Genomic DNA, 22,417 nt, shown 5'->3' on the forward strand with positions numbered 1-22,417 from the left:
CATCCTGTGTGCACTTTTAGATTAGGAAGCACCATGTAGTCTAGGAGAATGCATAGAGTGGCCCAATTAATGCGGCAAAGCCTCTAGTTTTCAGAGCTGCCTATGGGGCAGTGGAAGAATTTTCCAGCTACTTAGGGGATACAGGTTATACTAGCTGGAGAGACTTATTTTCAGGACTACATCTAATTCTGTGGTAAGGGAAGAACCAGAAATTACAATAAAGTGACACAACATCCTGTGGACTTTCATATGCCTCCATATATTGTAGCCTATTGGGCAATTGCCAAGTCTACATTTATTGTTACCTAGAATCAGGTTATCTCCTCTTTCACCAGTTCACTGTTATTGATACAGATAAGCTATATCTGAATAATCATGCCCGACATCTGTACAATATTTTATTTTCAGTGGGGTTTCATGTAATATTTTGTTTGATTTGATCCCCACAGCAGCCCAAGGAGGTAGCTATGGGTATTTGTATCCTCAGTTTATAACTGAGGAAACTGAGGCTTCAGATGAGCCCATGGATCCTGTATCTTGTAAGTAGAAAAGCCGGGGCTGGTACATCTTATCATTTTCATCTATTCATTCAACAAATATTTTTTAAGCCCTTACTGTGTGCTGGGCTCTATTACAGGCACTGGAGATACAGTAGGGAATAAGCAGGAAAACAGACTTGCATAATCAGAAGAGTAGAAAGGTATGGCTTTTCCCATGGATGCTTATGGCTTTAAGAAAGTTAATGAAGACTAAGGGAAATCTTTGCTGGGACACTTTGTGGTTTAGCAAGCATGATATGAAGATCTGTGGCCTTAGAGCTTTTGTCTAAGTGAATTGTTTTAAGTGAATCTAAGCAATGCCTATTGGTTGCTAGTACCTGCTAGGCAAAGAAAGCCTAGGAGGAAAAAGAGAGGAAAACTTGAAGGGTTGTGTGATACAATAATACTAGACAACATTTATTGAGTGGTGTCCAAGTACCAGGAACTGTTCTAAATACTTAATAGTAACTCATTAAATTCTTATAAAAACCCTCTAAGGCAAGTACTAATATCACTCCCCATTTTACAGATGAGGAAACTGAGGCTCAGAGACTTAAGGAACTTGCTCAGGATCACACAGCTTGTGGGTGGTAGGGCGAGGACTAAAAGCCTGGACTCTTAATCACCAAATTGTGCTGCCTTTTCTAGATGGAGAAGAGTAAGGGAGGTGGGAAAAGAGGAGAGGTGAAAAGAAAGAAGAAAGGTGTGTGATAAAAGCTCCTTTTTAAACATTAACAATGACTTCCTGACTGCTCAGTCTGGTGGCCCTTTCTCAGACCTTCTCTTAGACTCCTCTATGGCAGCTGACATTGCTCATCAGACCATTGCTCATCAGCTGACAATGCTCATCAGCATTTGTGACACCACCCCGTTACTTTTACTTCTCTGAGGCAATCTTCTCTTTTTCGTTGACTACTTTCTTCTTCCTTTTATGGTATAAATGTAAATATTTCCCAGGGCTAGGCTGTCCGCATTGATCACTTTTGTCATAATTCTTATTTTTTTAATTATAAAAATGATTTATGTTCATTGTATTGACGATGTAGAAAATACAGAGAAGAATAAAGAAGAAAATATAAAAATCATTTGCGGTGTATTATCCAGAGATAGCCACTATTTATGTTTGAGTTTCTTCTAATTTTTATACATATATTTGTGTGTCCGTGTGAATGTTTACATGTGTATACACTTACATAATATACACAAATATCATTTTTACAAAAATAGGATTATATTATTTCTACAGTATTGTATCCTGCTTTTGTCACTTAATGTTTTATTGTGAATATTTTCCCATTCATTAGGTATTTGAATACATGATTTTTAATTGCATGTTATCGTCTAGCAAATGGATGTATCATAATTTATTCAGCTAGTCCACAATTTGGTTCATTTAGTCTGTTTCGTTTTTCTTAGGTAGAACCAATACTGTGTTAAACTTCTTTATTTTTGTGAACATTACTCTTCGTGTATATTGTGCATAGCTGAATCTTCCTTTAGAATAAAAACCTAGAAGTGGAATTATTGGGTCAAGGGCTGTAAACATTTTTAAGGTTCTTGATGCATTTGCCAAACTTTCAAAAGGTTTGTTATCATTCTGTACTTTTGGATGCTTTCTCTCTACGTTATTTTATCCATCTCCTTATTTCTGGTATAGTCTATATTTTCAGTCGTGATTTCCCTTCCCTCCCCTGATCAAAGACTACAGTCTTCAGTATGGCTTACACCTCGACATAAAGAAAACAAAAATCCTTACAACTGGACCAATAAGCAACATCATGGTAAACGGAGAAAATATTGAAGTTGTCTAGGTTTTCATTTCACTTGGATCCACAATCAATGCCCATGGAAGCAGCAGTCAAGAAATCAAATGACGTATTTGCTTTGGGCAAATCTGCTGCAAAAGAGCTCTTTAAATTGTTGAAAAGCAAAAATGTCACTTTGAGGACTAAGGTGCGCCTGACTGAAGTGATGGTATATTCAGTCGCCTCATATGCATGTGAAAGTTGGACTGTGAATGAGGAAGACTGAACAAGAATTGATGCCTTTGAATTATGGTATTGGTGAAGAATGTTGAATATACCATGCATTGCGAGAAGAATGAACACATCTGTCTTGGAAGAAGTGCAGCCAGAGTGCTCCTCAGAAGCAAGGGTGGCGAGACTTCGTCTCACATACTTTGGGCATGTTATCAGGAGGGCCCAGTCCCTGGAGAAGGACATCATGCTTGGTAAGGTAGAGGGTCAGCGAGAAAGTGGAAGACCCTAAATGAGATGGATTGACACAATGGCTGCAACAGTGGGCTCAAGCATAGCAACAATTGTGAGCATGGTGCAGGACTGGGCAGTATTGTTGTACATAGGGTCGCTATGAGTTGGAACCGACTTAATGGCACCTAACAGCAATGACGACCCCTGGTCTTCATTTAAAACTATCTACTGGACATAGCTTCGTGTGGATCTCCCAGGGGTACCTCAAACCTCACATATATGAAACTAAATTCTCTACCCCTTCCTAGACCTGCCTTTCTTTTGGTACCACCATTCTTCTGCTCATTCAGGCCCTGCATTTTAGCTTTTTGTTTCTAGTTATTTGTTAGGTTCTGGGCATAATTTCTAGAGCAGTGGTTCTCAAACTGAGTGTGCATCAGAATTGCCCAGAGGGCTTGTTAAAACACAGATTGTTGAGCCCCACTCCCAGACTTCCTCATTCAGTAAGTCTGGATAACCCATTGCTGTCAAGTCCATTTAGACTCATAGCGACCCTATAGGTCTGGATGGGTCCCAAGAATTTGCATTTCTAACAATCCTCCCTTGATGCTGCTACTCTGACCCAACCACACTTTGAGAGCCCTGCTCTAGGGATCTCACATCAGTGTTTCCTGTCCATCCCTACAGACGGGACTATTTTAGTAAACTATTAATTGATTTCCTCATTGGAGGTATTTTCCTCTCTAGATTCTTTGAAAACACTAGGTCAAACTACCTGAAACACATATAGGATCTTGTTATTTCCCTACTCCAAAACCTTTAGGCTTTTTCCTTATACCTCCTGAATTTTGTCTGAATTCATTAGTGTGGCATAGTCAATTATTATGCTATATCCATATGGTGCTTTACAGTTTTCAAAACACTTTCATATATATATAAACTTTTATCCAGGGCTGTCTGTAAAATATGGCTGTAACCCATGTAGGAAAGTGAAAAGAACACTTAGTGGGAAGTTAAGAGATGGGTTTTTGTTAATTCTGTCTTTAGCTGTAGCCTTGGGTCAGTTTCTTTGTCTGTAAAATGAGACTAAAAGTTCTTTAAAGGTTTTTTTTTTTTTTTTTCCACTGTGTTATGCTTATAACTTTATCTTCTGCTGCTCTCCCCAACAAAACCTACACTCCACCTAGGCTGAGCTGCTTACTAGTCTCCAAAGTTACTTTTTGTTTTTTGGGATCCATGCCTTTGCTCATGCTGTTTCTTCCCTATAGAATGCCCTCTTCCTTATCTCTTACTTTCACAGCCCTTCAGGGACCATCTCAAGTGCCATCTCTTTCCACAAAGCCATCCCTTTCTCCTTATCCTTTCTCCTCTCTGATATTGCCTAGCCTTTGGCCTGTGACTCTGTGCCTCTCTTACAGCGCATGTGACTTCCTACCATGTACTGTTGTTATTTATGTATGTCTCCTTTTTCCTGAGAGATTATAAATTCTTTGAGGATAAGCACTGTCTTAGTCATCATTTTATCCACTCCCCCACCCTTGCCCTGTGCTTAGTGTGGTGCCTGTGTACTGAAGTTATTCAGTAAATATTTGTGAAATGAATGTGGGTGGCTTCAGGTGCCATCCATGAGCTCTGGGGATGTAGGTGGCTGGTGTCTTCTCTGTATGGAATGACCTTGAATAACCTTGACATTTAACATTGACATGAGATAGCTGCGTCTGCAGTTTGAGATTCTGGAACGAAAATGATTCAGAAAAGCCAATAGTTGAAAAATGGGATGATCCCCTTATAGTAGGTATTAGGTAAGGTTACTATTTATGTTCACATGAACTGTCTGGTCTCAAGGGTGGGGTATTGTAAGGAGGTGGGGACAAACATGTCTCCTAAGCCACATTAGTGGTTTTTGTTTTGTTTTTTAAAACAGGGAGCCCATGGCCAAGATAGATGAGGGTGTGACAGCGCCAATGAGTGGAGGTGCTGCCCGACTCCGCTTTTTCTCCATGAAGAGGACAGTGTCTCAGCAGTCATTTGATGGTGTCTCATTGGATAGCAGTGGCCCTGAAGACCGAATTTCAGTGGACAGCGATGGCAGTGATGGTTTTGTGATGCTCTCGGAGTCCGGTAAGTGGAAGTGGAGCCAGGCAGAACTGCAGAAGTCCAGAAAGGGCTGCCTCGCTACCTGTATTCAGACCAGCAGGATTCAAAAGGAGCTGAGATTTGATAAAATAGATGTTTTCTTAAATGACCTCCCCAAAAAGAGCGAGAGAGAGAAATTTTAATGAATTTGTCCCTCTGGCTTTATCTCCACATCTACTAAATTATCGATTAGTACATGACCTTTATCACAAAAAGAGACTTAGACAAAAGGAGAGAGCGCTATTCTTATAGCCATGTAGCTGCAACAGTAGGATTAGCTTTGTGACTGGTGTCATTGGTCACTGGTGTGTGTTTCTTGTCTGTTTTTTTTTTTTTGTTTGTTTGTTTTTGAACGTACAGGTACTTTCTTGCTCACCTTTCACACAAAGCACACCTCCAGCCACTTCTTTCAGTATTTATGACAATGTTTATGTATACAAAAACCCAGCAAGAAGCATCATGAAGATTTCAGTAAAGGAGAATGTAAAACATCAACTCAGCCGGGCTTTTGTTTTCTGCAGCAATAATAAAGGGCCTCCTGCACTAAGCAAAAATTCATCTTCTTTCTTGGTAGTTAGTGCGTTTCTTCCATTACAAAAAGAGTCTCCTGCCCAAAGCAAACCAACTTGTATTTGCTGAGCCAGTGGTATTAACTCTTGCATAAGACAAAGTTTAGTTTGCTGTTTTTTATACCAGATTTCATATAAAAAACAAGGTTGAAGGAGGAACTTGTTTTGGAAGGATGCAGGTCAGTTTGAATTGCTATACTTAACTAGATGCCTACATGTACTGTAGGTTCACAACGTAGTTTGCTTGTATTATTCTAACGGATTCTGGCTGTGTTCAAGGTTTTCAGAGTTAAGCATATGGTATAGTATTCCATCAGCAGGATAAGCCTACTGAGTGTAGTATCTGCAGAAGAGCTCATTTAACTGGAACAGACCTAACAGTTCTATCATGAAGCAGATGTGGCATAACCTCGAATGAAAAAGCCAGCCAGGGGCAGAACTGTGTTTGGAAAAGAGGCATTAGAATACTTCAGGCAAAACGCATATAAATGGATTGCTAATATGAGGAAAGTTTCCTAGTTGTAAATCTAAAAAAATCTAGGAGAATCCTCATTTTAAAAACTGCGTATTGAAAACTACTTATTCAAGTAATTTCTTCAAAAAAGTATGCATTTTCTGACTGTGGAATTAATCTATTGGCCAAAGATTAAAGGCAGCTTTTATTACCCTTGTAAAAAATCCTTTATACAAAGGAGAGATGTTGTGTTTCTCAAATAAACAACATTATACAAAGCCATTAAAAAAACCCGACAAACTGAATGATGACCTATAAATGCTTAAGCCAAGCAGGAATCTGCCTGCCATCTGTGATCTCATATTAATTCAAAATAGATTCTGGATTCAGGGTTCTGAGACTAAGTTTCTATTATTTGAGCTCTAGCAAAATGTAAGGTTCTGTAGCCTCTACTACTATGTCTTCCCTGTCCAAATCCAGAATGATTATACTGGTAACCTCCATGCTAAAAGTGCTGGAAGTGGTGATAATTCTGGCTCCTCCTTCCTCCTCAACCTTCTCCCTGGCCTCCGTGACCACCTCTCCCTCCATGACCACTGCCTCGATCACCATGGTGCCCACCATCTTGGTTATCTTTTGTCCTGCTGGTATCCGCCACCACCCTGGTATCCACTTCCTGCATACGAAGATGTTTGGAAGCCACCATAACCACCACCTTGATAGCCACCACGGTGGCCACCATGATAACCACTGGGCTGGAAACCCAAATCTCAATAACCATCATCTTGGTAGCTATCTCCTCCTTCACTCCCTCTATTTGTCCAGCTTCCTTGATGCATATTTCCTCTTCCTCCCGCTTGACCACCATGGTTATAGCCACCACGTTTACCTCTCCCTTCTCCTTGTTCATGACTGCCTCATCCTCCATATGAGGAATGTTCATAACCACCTCTCCCTCCTCGGCCTCCTGCTTGCTGCTGGGGCCATCTTGCCATGGTGGCATCTCTGGAGGTGGAGGTTCAGTTTTATTGGGTCTACCACCTCTGTCAGGCACCCTGCCCATCATTGACTAGCACAGGCAGTCTTTTCTCTAATGGAGCTACTGCTTGTCCTTAAAATCTTTGACAAGTCTTGTCTTGCAGCCAAAAGATGGGCAACAGAAATAGTACTTTTAGGAGATAAGACTGAGTGTTTTGGCTGGTAAACCTTTGCTGATTTTTCTGTCTGATGCTTAACTCTGTCAGACCAGCCAAATGACTGCACAGTGACATCCAAACATTTTATTAGCAGCTTTCTCCAAACTTCATATTCATTGGCTATAGCTTGGTTAATTGCTTCAGTCTTTTCCCAGTGGGCTGGTCCTGGCAACTTCTTCAATAAAGGCTTTCCCACATGATTAGGTGGAACTTTTGCTAATGTCTCCTTTAATTTTTTTTCAATCCTGCTGAAGAACTGGGAGATAGTTATATTGGCTGGAGGTTTGGACATTCGTAGAGCAATACATATGCCTTTCAACTCTTAAAAGACCAGACCTCACTACCACCTCCTTCTTGAGCTTTTTTTGGAGGAGCATTCACACAGAGCATTCTGGCAGGTTCTAGTTCTGAGACGAGATGTGCTCAAGCTGGAATTCTTCAGCTTCATTCAGGCTGTTAGTTGCTTACACGTTTTCATCTAGTTTACAGAGCCCTCTTAATTCAGATACCAGTCAAGCACAGAGTTTGGTAAATTCTGGAGAACTGGCTCCACCAGAGACTGCCTGAGACAGCATGCCATCATCTAACAATGGACCCTTGTAACCTAGATCTTCAACAACTCCAAGATGTCAGTCTGTATGAGGTCACACTCTATGCTACAGTGCTATTCACATTTCTGAGTCATCAGGCTGCCCTCTTCACTGGCAACCTGTTGTCTATTTTTATGCCTACCTATGTATTTTATTGTTGGAAAATAACTAGAAACTTTTTTTGGCTAATAAAATGAGTAACATTTAGGAATTAAATCAGTCACCTCTGGAAGTTACACTTGTTCTTTCAGCTTATTCAAATAGAAACTTATTAAATGGTCCCTTAAGAATGTAGGAATGAAAAGAAGACAAAGAGAGAATGCACCATTTCTCAAGTCAGATGGTGGTACCCATGTTTGTTTTTGCTATTATTATTTTTAACCTCTTATGGGAAATTTCAAGTATGTGCAGAAGTTCACAGAATCAACTAATGAACCCTTATATACCCATCACCTAGCTTCAGCTATTAAGAACCCACAGCCATTCTTGTTTCATATACACTCTTGCCCACTTCCCTTCTTCCCATATTACTTTGAAGCAAATTCCAAACATCATGTAATTTTATCCATAAATGTTTTCATTTTGCATCTCTAAAAGGTACAGACTTTTTCCAAATGTGCCCACATACCATTATCACACTTTAAAAAATTAACAATAATTTGAAAAATTTTTATCAAATATCCAATTTGTCTTCGCATTTCCAGTTGTCTCATAAATGTCATAAATGTTTTGTTTTTACACTTGTGATTGTTTTTAGAGGTTGAGTTTGTACAGGACTTTTTGACTTTTGAACCCTTTTGTCCCCTTTCTCATGCAGAGTCTGGTCCGGAATCTCTCCCGCCAGGATCTCTTCCGAATGTCTTGGATGATGCTGGTGTTCAAGGGAGCCCTGTTGCGGATAATTATGGCCAGGGGTCACCAGAGGCCAACAGTTCAGTCTCACTCAGTAGAGAAGACCTCAGTCTTCACCCGGTCAGCTGCTCTACTCTTCTCTGCAGAGGGTAGGCTCTAGGCTGGAAGCTTTGGACTCAGAGCTAAGAGTGTCTCCTTTTACAGGTCTCAGTTCTGGTCCTGAAGGTAAATAAGGTGTCTTTTGGGATTGAGGTACGTGGTGAGGACCTGACAGTGGCCCTGCAAGCAGAGGAACTGACCCTCCAGCAGCTGGGTACCATGGGACTCTGGCAGTTCCTGCACGGACAGTGCCCAGGTGAGGATGGCAGCCATTCCAGAGGAGAGCCTGTGGGATTTGTCTGGGTGCAGCCATAGCTTAACTTTTGCCTGTCAGTGTTCTAAGGGCAGCTGCCATAATGCCAAGCATTTGTCCCTTCTCTCCAGCAGCTACTGGGGGGAGGAAGAACTCCAGTGAAGCCTCCTTTCCGTACAAGCTCCCCAGAGCTCTTTCTGGGCCTCTGCATTCACTTGGCTGTTGTCCGCCTTCACTTCCCTGGCACTCCGTCAGCTTTTGCAGGAGGACAGTGTCCACTTCTTCGTTTGTGTGGCTGCTAACATAAAACTATATCTAATCAGGGAACTCCCGTTATTCAGAATAAGTCCTTTGATGTGAGTTATCATTTATACTTTAAAAGATGATCAGGAAAAATCTGGACTTATGTTAAATGATTTGTTTAAAAGTTATTTTTTAAAATATCAAGTAGATACTACAGAATAATACAGAATACAACGAGCCCATGTACTTACTACCTAGCTTGATAAATAGAACGGTGCCATTAACCTTTGGAGTCCCTGGGAGCCCCTCACCTGATCTTTCTCTGTCCCTTACCCATCAGAGGTAATTACGAGTCTGAATTTTGTGTTTATTAGTCTTTTGCTTTACCTTATAATTTTTCTACATGTGTTTGTATCAATGTATTATTTAGCTTCAGAGGTTTTTTAATTTATTATTATTTTTTAATATGCTAAATATATCTGTGTAACAAAACATTTGCCATTTCAACAGTCTTCACATGTACAGTTTACTGATATTATGTTCATGTTGTTCAACCATTACTCTTATCTGTTCCCAGTTTTTTCCATCATCTTTAATATAAGCTTAGTGTCCCCTAAGCATTGAAGCCTCCTTTTCTCCTATCTCCCATCTGCTCCTTAAGTTTATCTTAACATAATCATAGTTTATATTCTTCTGTGACTTGCTTCATTCACTTAACATGATATTCTTGAAATTCTTCTATGTTGAGTTAGCTATAATGCACTCATTTTTACTACTATTTAATATTGCATAAGTATACCATTTTTTTACTTTTTAATAAATGGTTTTAGTGGTGTATAATTTACATACTATAAAACTCACTCATTTTAAATGTTGTTGTTGTATGCTGTCAAGTCAATACTGACTCATAGCGACCCCATATGACAGTAGAACTGCTCCATAGGGTTTCCTAGTATGCCATCTTTATGGCAACAGATTTCCAGGTCTTTCTCCTGCAGAGTGGCTGTGTAGGTTTGAATCTCCAGCCTTTCAGTTAGCAGCCAAGTGCTTCACCATTCTGTCACCAGGGCGCCTTCATTTTAAGTGTACAGTTTGATAAATTTTTACTAAATTTACAGAGCTGTGAAACATCAAGAAGCCCTGATGGAGCACTGATTAAGTGCTTGGCTGCTAACCAAAAGGTTGCCAGTTTGAACCCACCAGCTGTTCCACAGGAGAAAGATGTGGCAGTCTGCTTCTGTAAAATCACAGCCTTGGAAACCCTATGGGGCAGTTCTACCCACCACAATCCAATTTTGGAACATTTCATCACCCTAAAAAGATCCCTTGTGCTCATTACCACTATTTACTTTTTCAGTCTATTCTGAATAGACATTTGAGTTGTTTCTTTTTCTTTTTTGCTATTTCAAATAGTGTTGCCATAAACAACCTTGTTCATGTCTCCTGGTACATATGTTCAAGAGTTTCTCCAGGGTTATATTCCTGAGGATATAATTTCTAGATCATTAGGGTAGGTACAGCTACAGCTTTACCAGATAATGCCAAATTGTTTCCCAAAGTGGTTGTACCAATTCACAGTCTCATAAGTGTATAAGCTGTTCCATATCCTTGGCTACAGCTGGGATTGTTCTTTACGGAGTTTTGGAGAGGTTAGCATAGATCCTACTTGGCTCTATCAGAGAGAGATGAGAAGACAGAGACTTTGATAAAGGAAGACACGTTCAAATGTAGCCAAGTTGAAGGTCCTATATTTTAAGAGCTTTCCCTTGGCCAGTAGCCCAGCACCTCAGATTCATAGCAAGGCCAGCTTTTTATTACTCCTTAACCTCCCTTCTACTTTGAGTGGCATTACACTAAAGTGGCTAAGCTTATGGACTTTGCAATCATACTGCTTGGGTTCAAATCCTAGCCTTTCTACTTACTGGTTGTGTCAATTTGGGCAAATTATTCTCTGTGCCTTAGTTCTTGCATCTGTTTAAGATGGGAACGATGATAATACTTTTGGCATAGGATTGTTAAGAATATTAAGTACATGTAAAGTGCTTAGAACAGTCCCTGGCTGTTAATATCTTTTCCTTCTGTTTTTCCTCTCAAAGGAACAAGTTTTCAGGAATCCTCAGCTTTGAAGACTGGCCATATCATGCCAGCTGTGGGCCTTCGCTTTGAGGTGGGACCTGGTGCAGCTGTTCATTCCCCCCTGGCCATACAGAATGGCTTCCTGCACTTGTTGCTTCATGGCTGTGACCTAGAGCTGCTCACCTCGGTGCTCAGTGGCCTGGGGCCCTTCTTGGAGGATGAGGAGATTCCAGTGGTGGTCCCCATGCAGATTGAGCTCCTGAACTCCAGGATCACCCTAAAGGTGAGAGGAACCTTTGTTTTTTCCCCTGGACTTTGTTGGGGAAGGAATTCTGGCAGTAACAGCTGTCAACTTCATCCCTTGCCACCATAAAATATGGTGAGGATCAGGTGAGAAAATGCATACCACCATTCTTTGTCAGTGTTCTAAACATGTTGCCAGCGAGTTGATTCTGTCTCATAGCAACCTTATAGAACAGAGTAGAACTGCCCCCTAGGGTTTCCAAGGAGTGGCTTGTGGATTCGAACTGCCAACCTTTTGGTTAGCAGCTGAGCTCCTAACCACTGCACCACTAGGGCTCCATCAGTGTTCTAGTACTATATAAATGTGTGTTGCTGTCAGAAAGCCCTGGGTTCAAGCGAGGAGACCTTGTCTGTAACCCTAGCCCTGCCTTTGGCTTGGAGCGTGACCATGTGCAAGCCATTAGGTGATCTAAGTCTCAGTTTCACTCTAGAATGGATCTCAGTTATAACTTTCCTACTTTGCAAGAATGTATGGAGAAATGACAACATAAAAGTGCTTCAAGCTGAATGGTAGCAGGATGGGTTGTATTATCCAAGTAGCCTTGAGCTGGCTGAGAGCATCATATAGTTTCCTTCTCTTCCTGCAGGATGATATCCCCCCCATCTATCCGACATCCCCAGGCCCTGTCCCCATCACTCTGGCCATGGAACACGTCGTGCTGAAGCGGAGTGATGATGGTGTGTTCCACATAGGTGGTGAGTCAGGCTTGTCAGCCTCCTTGCTTTTCCGCCTCTCTTCTCTTGTGAGGGAATAGTTGACAGCTCAGAACTGTCTGGGTATTGGCAGCAGTTTGTCACCTAGAACTGTACCTTTTTTCTAGCTGCTGCTCAGGACAGACCACCAACAGAAGTAGCTAAAAGTGAGAAGAGGCAGCCCCCAAAAGAACAGGTGTTTCTGGTGCCCACAGGGGAAGCTTTTGGACAGCAGGTGAGGACGTAACTCCAGAGTACCTTTACCATAAGCTCTCAGGGGCTGTAATCGCGGAAGCTGGTAAAACCCCAGGGGCTTAAAATGTTGCTGTGCTGTGCTGTATCTGGGTGGTTTGGTCTCCTGTCACCGGGCAGCAGCTTCTAAAAGGACTGAATAGAGGCTGCAAGTCAAGAGCTAGAGTTGAATGGTTGCTGATCACATATTCCACCTGTTGGGTTCTCTGGGTCATTGACCTAATTTGTAGATTTTTCTGTTTGGATTCTTCCTTCCTGTCTCCCTTACTGGCTGTTGTTGCAAGGTGGTGTTACCCTATTCTGCTCATTAATTGTGAACTACTTATTGTTCCTCAGGTGAAAGAACTGCCTACCCTACAAAAGGAACTTATAGAAACCAAGCAAGCATTGGCTAATGCCAACCAGGATAAAGAAAAACTTCTTCAGGAGATTAGGAAATATAACCCCCTCTTTGAGCTCTGACAGCAGCGCTCAGCCGTTTGTGTCAAGGAGAGAGGAGATCACCAGCAACAGCACCACCTAGGACAGAAGGCTCCGTCCAGTGTTGAATAAGTCTGCCTAAGGATGCTGGAGAGAGTGAGGGGTGCCGGACTCACTCCTTGGAGGTGTACTTTCTACTAGCTGTTCTAACACGGATGGAGGACAGGGCAAAGCATGACCATGTCCCAGGAAACTGGGGGCAGCTTTGTGCGTGGCTCAGATGTCATCTTTTACATATATAAAGCCTTCTGACCCTCTGCATGCTAGGTGGAATCTTCTGGGCACTGTAGGGCCATTTCACCTCCTGGTTTCATGGCAGAGACATTTGCTTCTTCCACAACCTTGTGAACAAGGAATAGTACTCACCTCCTCAGTCACCAACAGAGCCACCAAAGATTCTACGTACCAGAGCTTCCTGTAGCGGACCTGAACAGGCCTTGGCCTGAGCCTTGGTCACGGTAGTGGAGTGGAATAAGAAAGTCTAGCAAGGTGGGGGCCAGGAGAGGTACAAGAATAAGGGGGATCTGTACTCTGCCTTTTTTGGAAAGGGAACTAAGTTCCTATCATCTTGGCTGATATTACTATCAGATTTGTTAAGGTTCCGCTTCCTTTCTGTTACACTTTCATCATTGTGATGCTGGGGTAGAAAGCACCATTTAGAGGGCACAATGCTAGTACCATCTTTTCCCTCTATAACAATTTATTTGAAATTTAAATCAAGAAAAATGTATTCATTCAGATTTAGGTTGAATTGAAGGCATGATGTGGTAGGAATCAGGGGGCTTGATTCTGAGCCCCCTCAGCCCACCTAAGTCCCACCCCTCCTTCAGAGCCGCGCCTCAGAGGTTATCCCCTCTGTCTCCCTGGTGTCCCTGGCACATCTGCTTTCCTAACACTGTGACTTTCTGCTAGCCCTCTCCTCAGCAGTTGGTAGTCTGGGGACTGAAAATGTGTTTTAAACATTAATTTAACATAAACATCTCAACCTGTTGCCTCTCACCCCCTCAATCACTGTGGCTTTTTTTAATCACCTGATTTTGATTTCAGTATAAAAAACAAAACAACCCTTCAACTAGTTAGGTTTTGTCTCTGCCCTATAAAAGAGCTGTTTCCTCCCACTTTCTTTCCTATCTAATGCTTTGCCAACACTCCACCTTTATCCACACTGCTCTGTGATATACTTCAAGCTGTGTTGATTGGACAGGAATTCATCAGCTGACTCACCTTGACTTGGCAAGATGGTGAAATAGTGGGTTAATGGTGTCACTGAAGTCTTAATCTTACATGACCTATCGAAGGAAAGGTAAAATGGTTCTTTTCCGAGAAATCATACCTGATTTGTATACTGTAGTTGTTTTGAGGATAAAAAGAAACATGAATTCAAGAAAAAAACAGATTTAATTTATTCAGACTTTTAAAGAACCTTTCTCAAGGTTCTTCACTGGGCAGTTTTTAAAACATGAGTTGCTATCTGATTGTGGGATTATTTTGTCATGCTTAGGAAGCAACCTAGAGGTTTAGGAATAAAGGAACATCTTTCTGGAAAGAATGCTATAGAAGTTCCCTAAAGGTTGATGCTTGGTTCAACCTTATTTAAAACTTTTAGAAAAGACTTGAAAGTAGGATTTTATAATAAAATCAAATGTCACCACTTTGAGGTAGTGAAAGGTCAAACTAGAAGAGATTTAAAAACAAAACAAACGAATAAAAAAAAACTGCAGGAGGGTCACAGAACTCTCAGAAAAGTGTTGGATGCAGTTCAGTGTAGACAAGTGTAAGGTAATGTATTTATAGAAGACTCATCAACTGCTAAGGTAACGAGCTCTGCTAAAACTCAGGAAAGAACCTAAGCATTGCTGAAGAGGGAGCAGGGGTCGATGTGCTGCTGTGGCCAAAAGCCCAGCTGCTCTCTAGGCATCATCAGGAGGGGCTCTTGGAGACAACACTGAAAACACCCCCTCAGACAAAACTGTGGTTATGTCATCTAATTGTCTCTGTATTTCTAGTGACCTTATTTATAAAACACAGTGAAAGGGGGAAGGTTTGAGAAGAGAAAAATTATCAGGGGTGGAGGTATTTCCACACGAGGACACATCTTTTAAAATGTGGACTCCATTCTGGAAAGATGAAAGCTGAGGGGAATGTTGGATCAGATATCCAGATAAGAGCAAGGATACGTCCACCAGGTCCTGAAATACTAGCTCTAGGGCTCTACCTCATAGCCTTAGGTAAAAGAAAGCACTTCTCATAGCAAATCAGAAACTTACAAAGTTTTTGTCCAAGAAGTGGTGCCAGCAGAAACTATGTGGGCACAGAAGGTTTAAGAAGAATCCCTGTACGATGGTCTCCCAAGAGGGATTGTAGAAAATTAGAGCTATTTGGTTATAACACAACTGAGAGGGTAACTGCATTCCTCCACAAACTCCCCCTAAGTGCTTCTTCAAAGGGAAAATGCTAAACTGAGTGGCTCACTGGTCCTCTCAAGCATGGTATTTCTGTTGCTCTAGGGAGACGGGGTAGGGGTGAATCCAGTGGACAGGAAATATAATTATTCAACTTCAGGCTTCCCTGAATTGGTTTAAAATCACATTCTGAGTCTCTTCCCTTGCCCTCCCACTATATCCCTCTGACATCCCTCCATGCAATGAAAATGTCTGATAGGCATGGTTTGGTGTACCCTTACCTTAAGCTTGTGCTTGGTAGGAGGCAGGATAAACAAATCCAGCAAGCAGCAAGGCTAACCCCTTAATGCCCAGAGCTCAGTCAGATTTCTGGGCCCTCTGAAGGAGTCAGGAGCTCTTGTTCATGTGACAACTGGAATCCTATAATTTGACTTCCCTTATGTGGCAGCTTTGGCCGTTGTGTCTTGAAATTCTCCCTCAGGAAATGTGGCAGGGGTCATTATTGCATGGGATTTTGGTAAAAATCATCTTGTGTAACTTCATACACCTGTTCATTGGGGAAAGACTTTTTCATAATGAGGAAATGTGAACTAGTTGGTAGTCCTCAGGATAAGTGTAAAAATAATGGAAGGAAAAAAATAAGTGTCAGCCCCTTTGGACTGCTTAGGATTTCTATCTCAGAGCTGCAAGACTCTGAAGAAGAAATAAGAATACCTCAAGAAAATGTCTTAAGTGATAGCACCACTATCCCTCGAAGACTTCAGCCACTGCACATTACCATTTCAGCTGTGAAGCATTTGACTATTATCTGTGATTGTCCAGATTTCCTGTTTACATGGATATACTGGGGATATGTTTTAGTGCATATGGACTAGAATTCAAATCCTCTCTTTACCTGGGCTGTGGGGATGATTATCCATCTTATCGAGTTCTCTTTTCAACTCACTGGAATAATTAACCTAGTTTCTCTAACTTAAGACAAAAGGTGTGTGTTCTATTCACGTGATGGCTGCTTTTTACTCTATATGTCATCTGACTCCATTTGCCATAGGGCTCAACCCTTATGTCTCCTTTCTCATGGTCCTGAAAGAAATGGTCCCACCCCCCACCCCCATAACATGTGCTTCAACTCATTTCAATTAGTTTCCCCTAAGGATAGTTCTGGGGGTAGCAGAAAGAAGGTAGACTGAAATATTGCCATAGTGATTATGGGAAATTTCCATTCCACATCTTTACACTGAGGTTTTGTTTTTCTTATTTAATACTTGCTTAAACTTCTAAAATCAGTTCTACTAAAATCACAAAGCTATGGAAACAACTGAACTTTGGTCCACAAACTAGTAGGATGACATCTGGTTATTGGAGAGCTGCAAAAGCTGTATTATTGCTTTGTGATTTACCACAGTCGTAATTTCTAAGAGAATCTGTTGTGACGCACCATTCTTTCAGGGCCTAGGGCCTTCGCCAGTTGCTACCCCCACCTTTTGCTGGAATAGGAATATTCCCACCCACCTCTGGATAGATTGGGATAGTAGCTATTGTTGAATGGGGATTCTTTTCCCCACCTCTTACAACATGCACCAGGGGAGCACTCCTGGAGAACCTTTAACAGCGAGGCCTTGCTAAGTGGCCAGACTTGGGGTGTGATCGTCCTCCTGTGTTATAGTTTCAGCCTTATCCAGTATCTCTAACTGCAATAGGTAGAGTTCCTATAAACATTTAAAAAAATTCCTGTTACTGCTGAGAGAATATCTGGTTTTTGTCAAGTTTGTTTTCGGTGAAAATTTTGCCTGAGTCTTACAGCATTTCTTTGCTGTGTCTTCTCCATTGGCTATGTACATGTGGAAAGCCATGTGTTTTGGTATCAGATACTAAAGTCAGATTTTCCCTACTTCATAAGTCTAAGCTGTTTCCCCTAATCTGGGTGCTAAACAGAATTAGAATCTTTACTAAAACATGCTCAGGAAAGCTTCGAAAGAGAACAGCTTCAAAACCCTTCTTCCTGTGACACTGAATGATAGAGAGGAAAGAATTCTGGGGGATTGCCAATTATATATAATAGCCTTATTACTGCTAATCACTGTCAATAAAAGGTCACTCCATTCCCCTCTATTTGAGGAAAACAATAAGAATGTATCAATGAACTGGAATCCTAGTCAGTACTGGGAAATTTTAATGTTGCAATTTCTAATCGAATCTTGAGTGTACTGGTTCTGTGAACTACCTGAAAAAAAGCAAATTAAACTGATTAAACAATATTGGTTGTGGTATATCTATTTAGAGGAATCCAAAATATATGGGCTTTTATATTGTTTTTAAACAGTGCTTTTGGTGCTCTTTATCAGATAAAATTTTAATGACTCAAGTAGAAAATGGGAAGGGCACCAATATTCACAAAGAAAGTCAAGACCAGTTTTACTCTGACACCAAAAAAGAATGGTGAATGTCTCCCCATTCCAACCAGAAAACAAATATATGTATGGCAAATTGGAAAACAGTTTAATGATCACTCAACCAAAATCCACAGGAGAATCTTAAATGTTTACAAGGACAAACTATTCCACTACTGTTATCACTGCATCCTTCATGGTAGAGTAGCACAAGTCAAAATTTTCTGGTGGTTTCATCTATTTAAAACCAAACTTAAGAAACAACCTGAGTCATAGCTACTTCAGGCTTCAATGTGAAACCATCAAAAAGCTCTCTTGGAAAGGTTTTCTCTCTCTGAAAGCAGCTTCCCTGTCCAGAGAATGCTCAAGGTCCATGCACCTTTCTTCTTTCAACTAGCCAAGAAACAAATGCCTCAAAATGCCTAGGAGGTCCCAACATTTAGTCAAGGCAAGTATGAAACAAGGCTGCATGCCACCATCTAGGTGTGACACATACCAGTTTTGAAGAAGACATTAAAATCATCATCAAATCCTTGGTGGACTCAGATACCGAAGCACCAGTGCAGACAGTCTCATGTGATAGAAGGACTAGAGCCAATACCTCTTCTTTCAATAATAGGCCTTTCTAGGCTTTGGCCTAGAAGAAGATGATTTTTTTGTGCTTCGAGTTGGGGATTTGCCCCTTCGACTTTAACCTCCGAACAGCCTCCCTCATATGCTTGGGTTGTAGTGGTGGCGTTTCTCCCCATTTCTCACACACGTCCAGTGCTAAACAGGGGGCAAGGAGAAAGTTTTCATTATCACACAAGAGTTTATTAATCATATCCTCCTTTTGGGTCCTGTAATTCTCGTTAACCGTTCTTAAGCTTGCTAAGGAAATAAGACATTTTCCTTTCTTAAGGAAATGCTATAAAATGTATCATGTTAGCTTTAGCATAGTATCTGTATCAGGCTTTATCACAGGCAAAAGATTAAAACCTCCCACTTTAAAAATTTCATTGGATATTAATGGGCAGCTGCCAGGCTTTTTACTCAGTGAACAGAGGGAGCAGGGCTCAGCGTTCACAATACCAGGGACCACTCATTCTACCACACCAACTAGCCCCAGTTGTTGCTTTTCCTGTAACTTTACTTTTGGCAGCAGAAATGAGTAAGGTCCACCGGAGAAAAACAGAAAGGCTGCTTCTGTCACCCTGTGCTGAGGACCGGAATTAGAGAGGGGACTTTCCTAGATGCTTCCTTATCCCCCCTATTGAAACTTTCAAGGAATAATGGTCATGCTTTCTTGATTACAAGGCTCCCACCTGGTCAACTTCTAGTGCAAATCGGAATTACTACAGGGTACTCTAAAGAGTAACTTAGTATAGCTGTTCTTGAAAATGAGAACACCACTGGTTAAATCCAGCATTTGAACCAACACTACTCACCTTCTTCTACTACCTCCCCGACGAAGACCTTGGAAATACCAGACATAGCAATAACAACATTCTGAGACACGGAGGTGCCAGTGATGGACTGGATCAGCTTGAAAGAAGGACAAAGACTCTGTGATTAAGGTAGTAAAGGACTGACTTTGGAACATACTATGCATAAAAGACCTTTGCACTGAAAAAATGTTTACTAAAGGTTAGGTGCTAAAATTGAGACTATTAAAACAAGGATGCAGGTGTGTTATGACCTATTCTATACACTGAGACCCTATCCCTGGAATACAAAACTACAATAGGTCAGATAGTTGAGGGGCATGTTATTTTTATTTACCCACCTAAATGATCCACCAATGTGTCTAACATTTCACTTCAAAAGGACAAGGGACACAGCTCTTGAGCCTAGTTTAGTTCTAATATGTGATGGAAATGAAGTGTGGTAGTCCATCCTTACCCTTTTAATGGCTGCCTTGGGGAAAGCTGACCGGCGATACATTTCATAACGGTTCAGCTGCTCCTCAGAAAAAGAAGAAACCAGGATTCTAGAGAAAGATTCAGGTAATTAAGTTATAAAAACAAACGCTCAAGATATACTGTTACGTAAATAAGAGCAAATCTCAGACAATTAAAAATATGAATTCTCAAGGGATCAATGGTATTATCCTTGGTCTTAGAGGCATGAAGATAAAACACCATTTCTCCTCTTAAGAAACTTGAGAAAAAGTAAAATGCAACTTCTTAATTACTTCATTAAGAATAAAAATTTAAGTATCAATGCTGAGTCATTCACTGAATCACACTATACTGAATGTGTTTTCAGCATTAGGCTCTCTCTCTCCCTAACTGCATTTCAGATTGATGGTAAAAATTTTATAAATACATTTATATTCAAACAAGCAACTTTCAACATTAAAAGTTTTAGGAGGAAAATATTTGCAAAGTATATGGAAAAGGGCTAGTACTCTTAATATACAATGATTTAAAGATGGCCATCCCAATTTTTAAAAATGAACAAAGGACATCAAGGGGAAATTTATAAAAATACAAATGGCCAATAAACATAGGGGGGAAAAAATTAACCTTCACTATTAACTAAAGAAATCAAAATTACAAACTAAATAAAACATGATAACATTTTTCATAAACAGATAAATATTAAAAAGAATGCTAATAGAGTGTGGGGACACAAACTCATACATGCTGGGAGAGTGTGAACTGGAACAACCTTAATGGAGAGGAATTTGGAAATATGTATGAAGGCCTTTGAAAATGTTCATAGTGTCTGAACCAGCAATTACACTTCTAGAAGTTTATCATAGAAGTACACGGACAAGTATGCAAAGATGTGCCCAAAGACATTCATCAAAATGTTGTCAAAAGAAAAAAAAATAAAGGAACAGTCATAGGGATTGGTTAAACTGTGGTTCATCCACATAATAGAATACAATGCAGCCATTAAGAGCATGATTTATGGACATATTTACTAACATGAAAAAAAGCTACATCGTATGAAGTATGAATCTAGGAAAACCGGAAATCATCAGAAATGAAATGGAACACAAACGTCGATATCTTAGGCATTAGTGAGCTGAAATGGGCTGGTATTGGCCATTTTGAATTGGGCAATCATATGGTCTACTATGTTGGGAATGACAAGTTGAAGAGGAATGGCATTGCATTCATCATCAAAAAGAACACTTCATGATCTATCCTGAAGAACAATGCTGTCAGTGATAGGATAATATCCATAAGCCTACAAGAAAGACCAGTTAATACAACTATTATTCAAATTTACACACCAACCACTAAGGCCAAAGATGAAGAAACTGAAGATTTTTACTAACTTCCGCAGTCTGAAATTGATCGAGCATGCAATCAAGATGCATTGATAATTACTGGTAATTGGAACTCGAAAGTTGGAAACAAAGAAGGATTAGTAGTTGGAAAATTGGCCTTGGTGATAGAAATGATGCCAGAGATCACATGATAAGAATTTTGCAAGACCAATGACTTCTTCACTGCAAATACCTTTCTTCACCAACAGCGACAAACGTGGACCTCGCCAGACGGAATACAAAGGAATCAAATCGACTACATTTGTGGAAAGAGATGATGGAAAAGCTCAGTATCGTTAGTAAGAACAAGGCCAGGGGCCAACTGTGGAACCGACAATCAATTGCTCATACGCAAGTTGAAGCTGAGGAAAATCAGAACAAGTCCATGAGAGCCAAAGTACAACCTTGAGTATATCCCACCTGAATTTAGAGACCATCTCAAGCATAGATTTGATGCACTGAACACTAATGACCAAAGACCAGATGAGTTGTGGAATGACATCAAGGACATCATACATGAAGCAGGACGTCATTAAAAAGACAGGAAAGAAAGAAAAGACCAAAACGGATGTCAGAAGGAGACTCTGAAACTTGATCTTGAACATAGAGCTAAGTGCAGAGAAGACATGATGAAGCAAAAGAGTGAACAGAAGATTTCAGAGGGTAGCTTGAGAAGACAAAATAAATTATTATAATTACATTTGCAAAGGCCTAGAGTTAGAAAACTGAAAGGGAAGAACATGCTCAGCATTTCTCAAGCTGAAAAAGCTGAAGAAAATATTCAAGACTCGAGTTGTAATATTGAAGGATTCTATGAGCAAAATACTGAATGATGCAGGAAGCATCAAAAGAAGATGGAAGGAATACAGAGTCACCGCACCAAAAAGAATTGGTTGACGTTCAACCATTTCAGGAGGTGGCATATGATCAAGAACCAATGGCACTGAAGGAAGAGGTCCAACATGCACTGAAGGCACTGGCAAAAGACAAGGCTCCAGGAATTGTGGGAATACTAATTGAGATGTTTTGACAAACAGATGCAGTGTTGGAAGTGCTCACTTGTCTATGCCAAGAAATTTGGAAGACAGCTACCTGACCAACCGACTAGAAGAGATCCATATTTATGCCTATTCCCAAAAAAGGTGATCCAACGGAATGTGGGAATTATCCAACAATATCATTAATATCACACGCAAGTAAAATTTTGATGAAGATCATTCAAAAGCGGTTGCAGCAGTAAATCGACAGGGAACTGCCAGAAATTCAAGCTGGATTCAGAAGAGGACATGGAATGAGGGATATCATTTCTGATGTCAGATGGATCCTGGCTGAAAGCAGAGAGTACCAGAAAGATGTTTACCTGTGTTTTATTGACTATGCAAATGCATTCAACTGTGTGGATCACAATAAATTATGGA

The 22,417-nt window shown here is 40.7% G+C and overlaps 2 protein-coding genes and 1 pseudogene across 3 annotated transcripts in view; 1 reads left to right on the forward strand and 2 right to left on the reverse strand.

Annotated features, from left to right (window-relative positions):
* Positions 1–13,761, forward strand: part of BLTP3A (bridge-like lipid transfer protein family member 3A) — a 42,741-nt gene extending 28,980 nt beyond the window's left edge. Inside the window, exons 15-21 of the mRNA XM_012559529.2 lie at positions 4,674–4,870; positions 8,512–8,666; positions 8,751–8,901; positions 11,238–11,500; positions 12,108–12,216; positions 12,342–12,448; positions 12,802–13,761. Of these exons, the coding sequence (XP_012414983.1) occupies positions 4,674–4,870; positions 8,512–8,666; positions 8,751–8,901; positions 11,238–11,500; positions 12,108–12,216; positions 12,342–12,448; positions 12,802–12,927 (1,108 nt within the window). The 3' untranslated portion in view covers positions 12,928–13,761. The remainder of the gene's footprint in view (positions 1–4,673; positions 4,871–8,511; positions 8,667–8,750; positions 8,902–11,237; positions 11,501–12,107; positions 12,217–12,341; positions 12,449–12,801) is intronic.
* On the reverse strand, positions 6,274–8,313 carry LOC111819072 (protein FAM98A pseudogene; annotated as a pseudogene).
* A 24-nt stretch (positions 13,762–13,785) lies between the features above and the next one.
* The window catches only part of TAF11 (TATA-box binding protein associated factor 11), a 15,090-nt gene continuing 6,458 nt past the window's right edge, over positions 13,786–22,417 (reverse strand). The window contains exons 3-5 of one of the 2 annotated variants that reach the window (XM_004389836.2): positions 19,619–19,706; positions 19,165–19,261; positions 13,787–18,505 (exon numbers count right to left, since the gene is read on the reverse strand). In XM_004389836.2, coding sequence (XP_004389893.1) covers positions 18,375–18,505; positions 19,165–19,261; positions 19,619–19,706 — 316 coding nt within the window. In that variant the 3' untranslated portion in view covers positions 13,787–18,374. Of the gene's footprint in view, positions 18,506–19,164; positions 19,262–19,618; positions 19,707–22,417 lie in introns of both variants that reach the window. The other variant, XM_004389837.2, reaches the window with a different exon arrangement.

This window comes from Trichechus manatus, unplaced genomic scaffold, assembly GCF_000243295.1.
Source record: "Trichechus manatus latirostris isolate Lorelei unplaced genomic scaffold, TriManLat1.0 scaffold00261, whole genome shotgun sequence".
Lineage (NCBI taxonomy): Eukaryota > Metazoa > Chordata > Mammalia > Sirenia > Trichechidae > Trichechus > Trichechus manatus.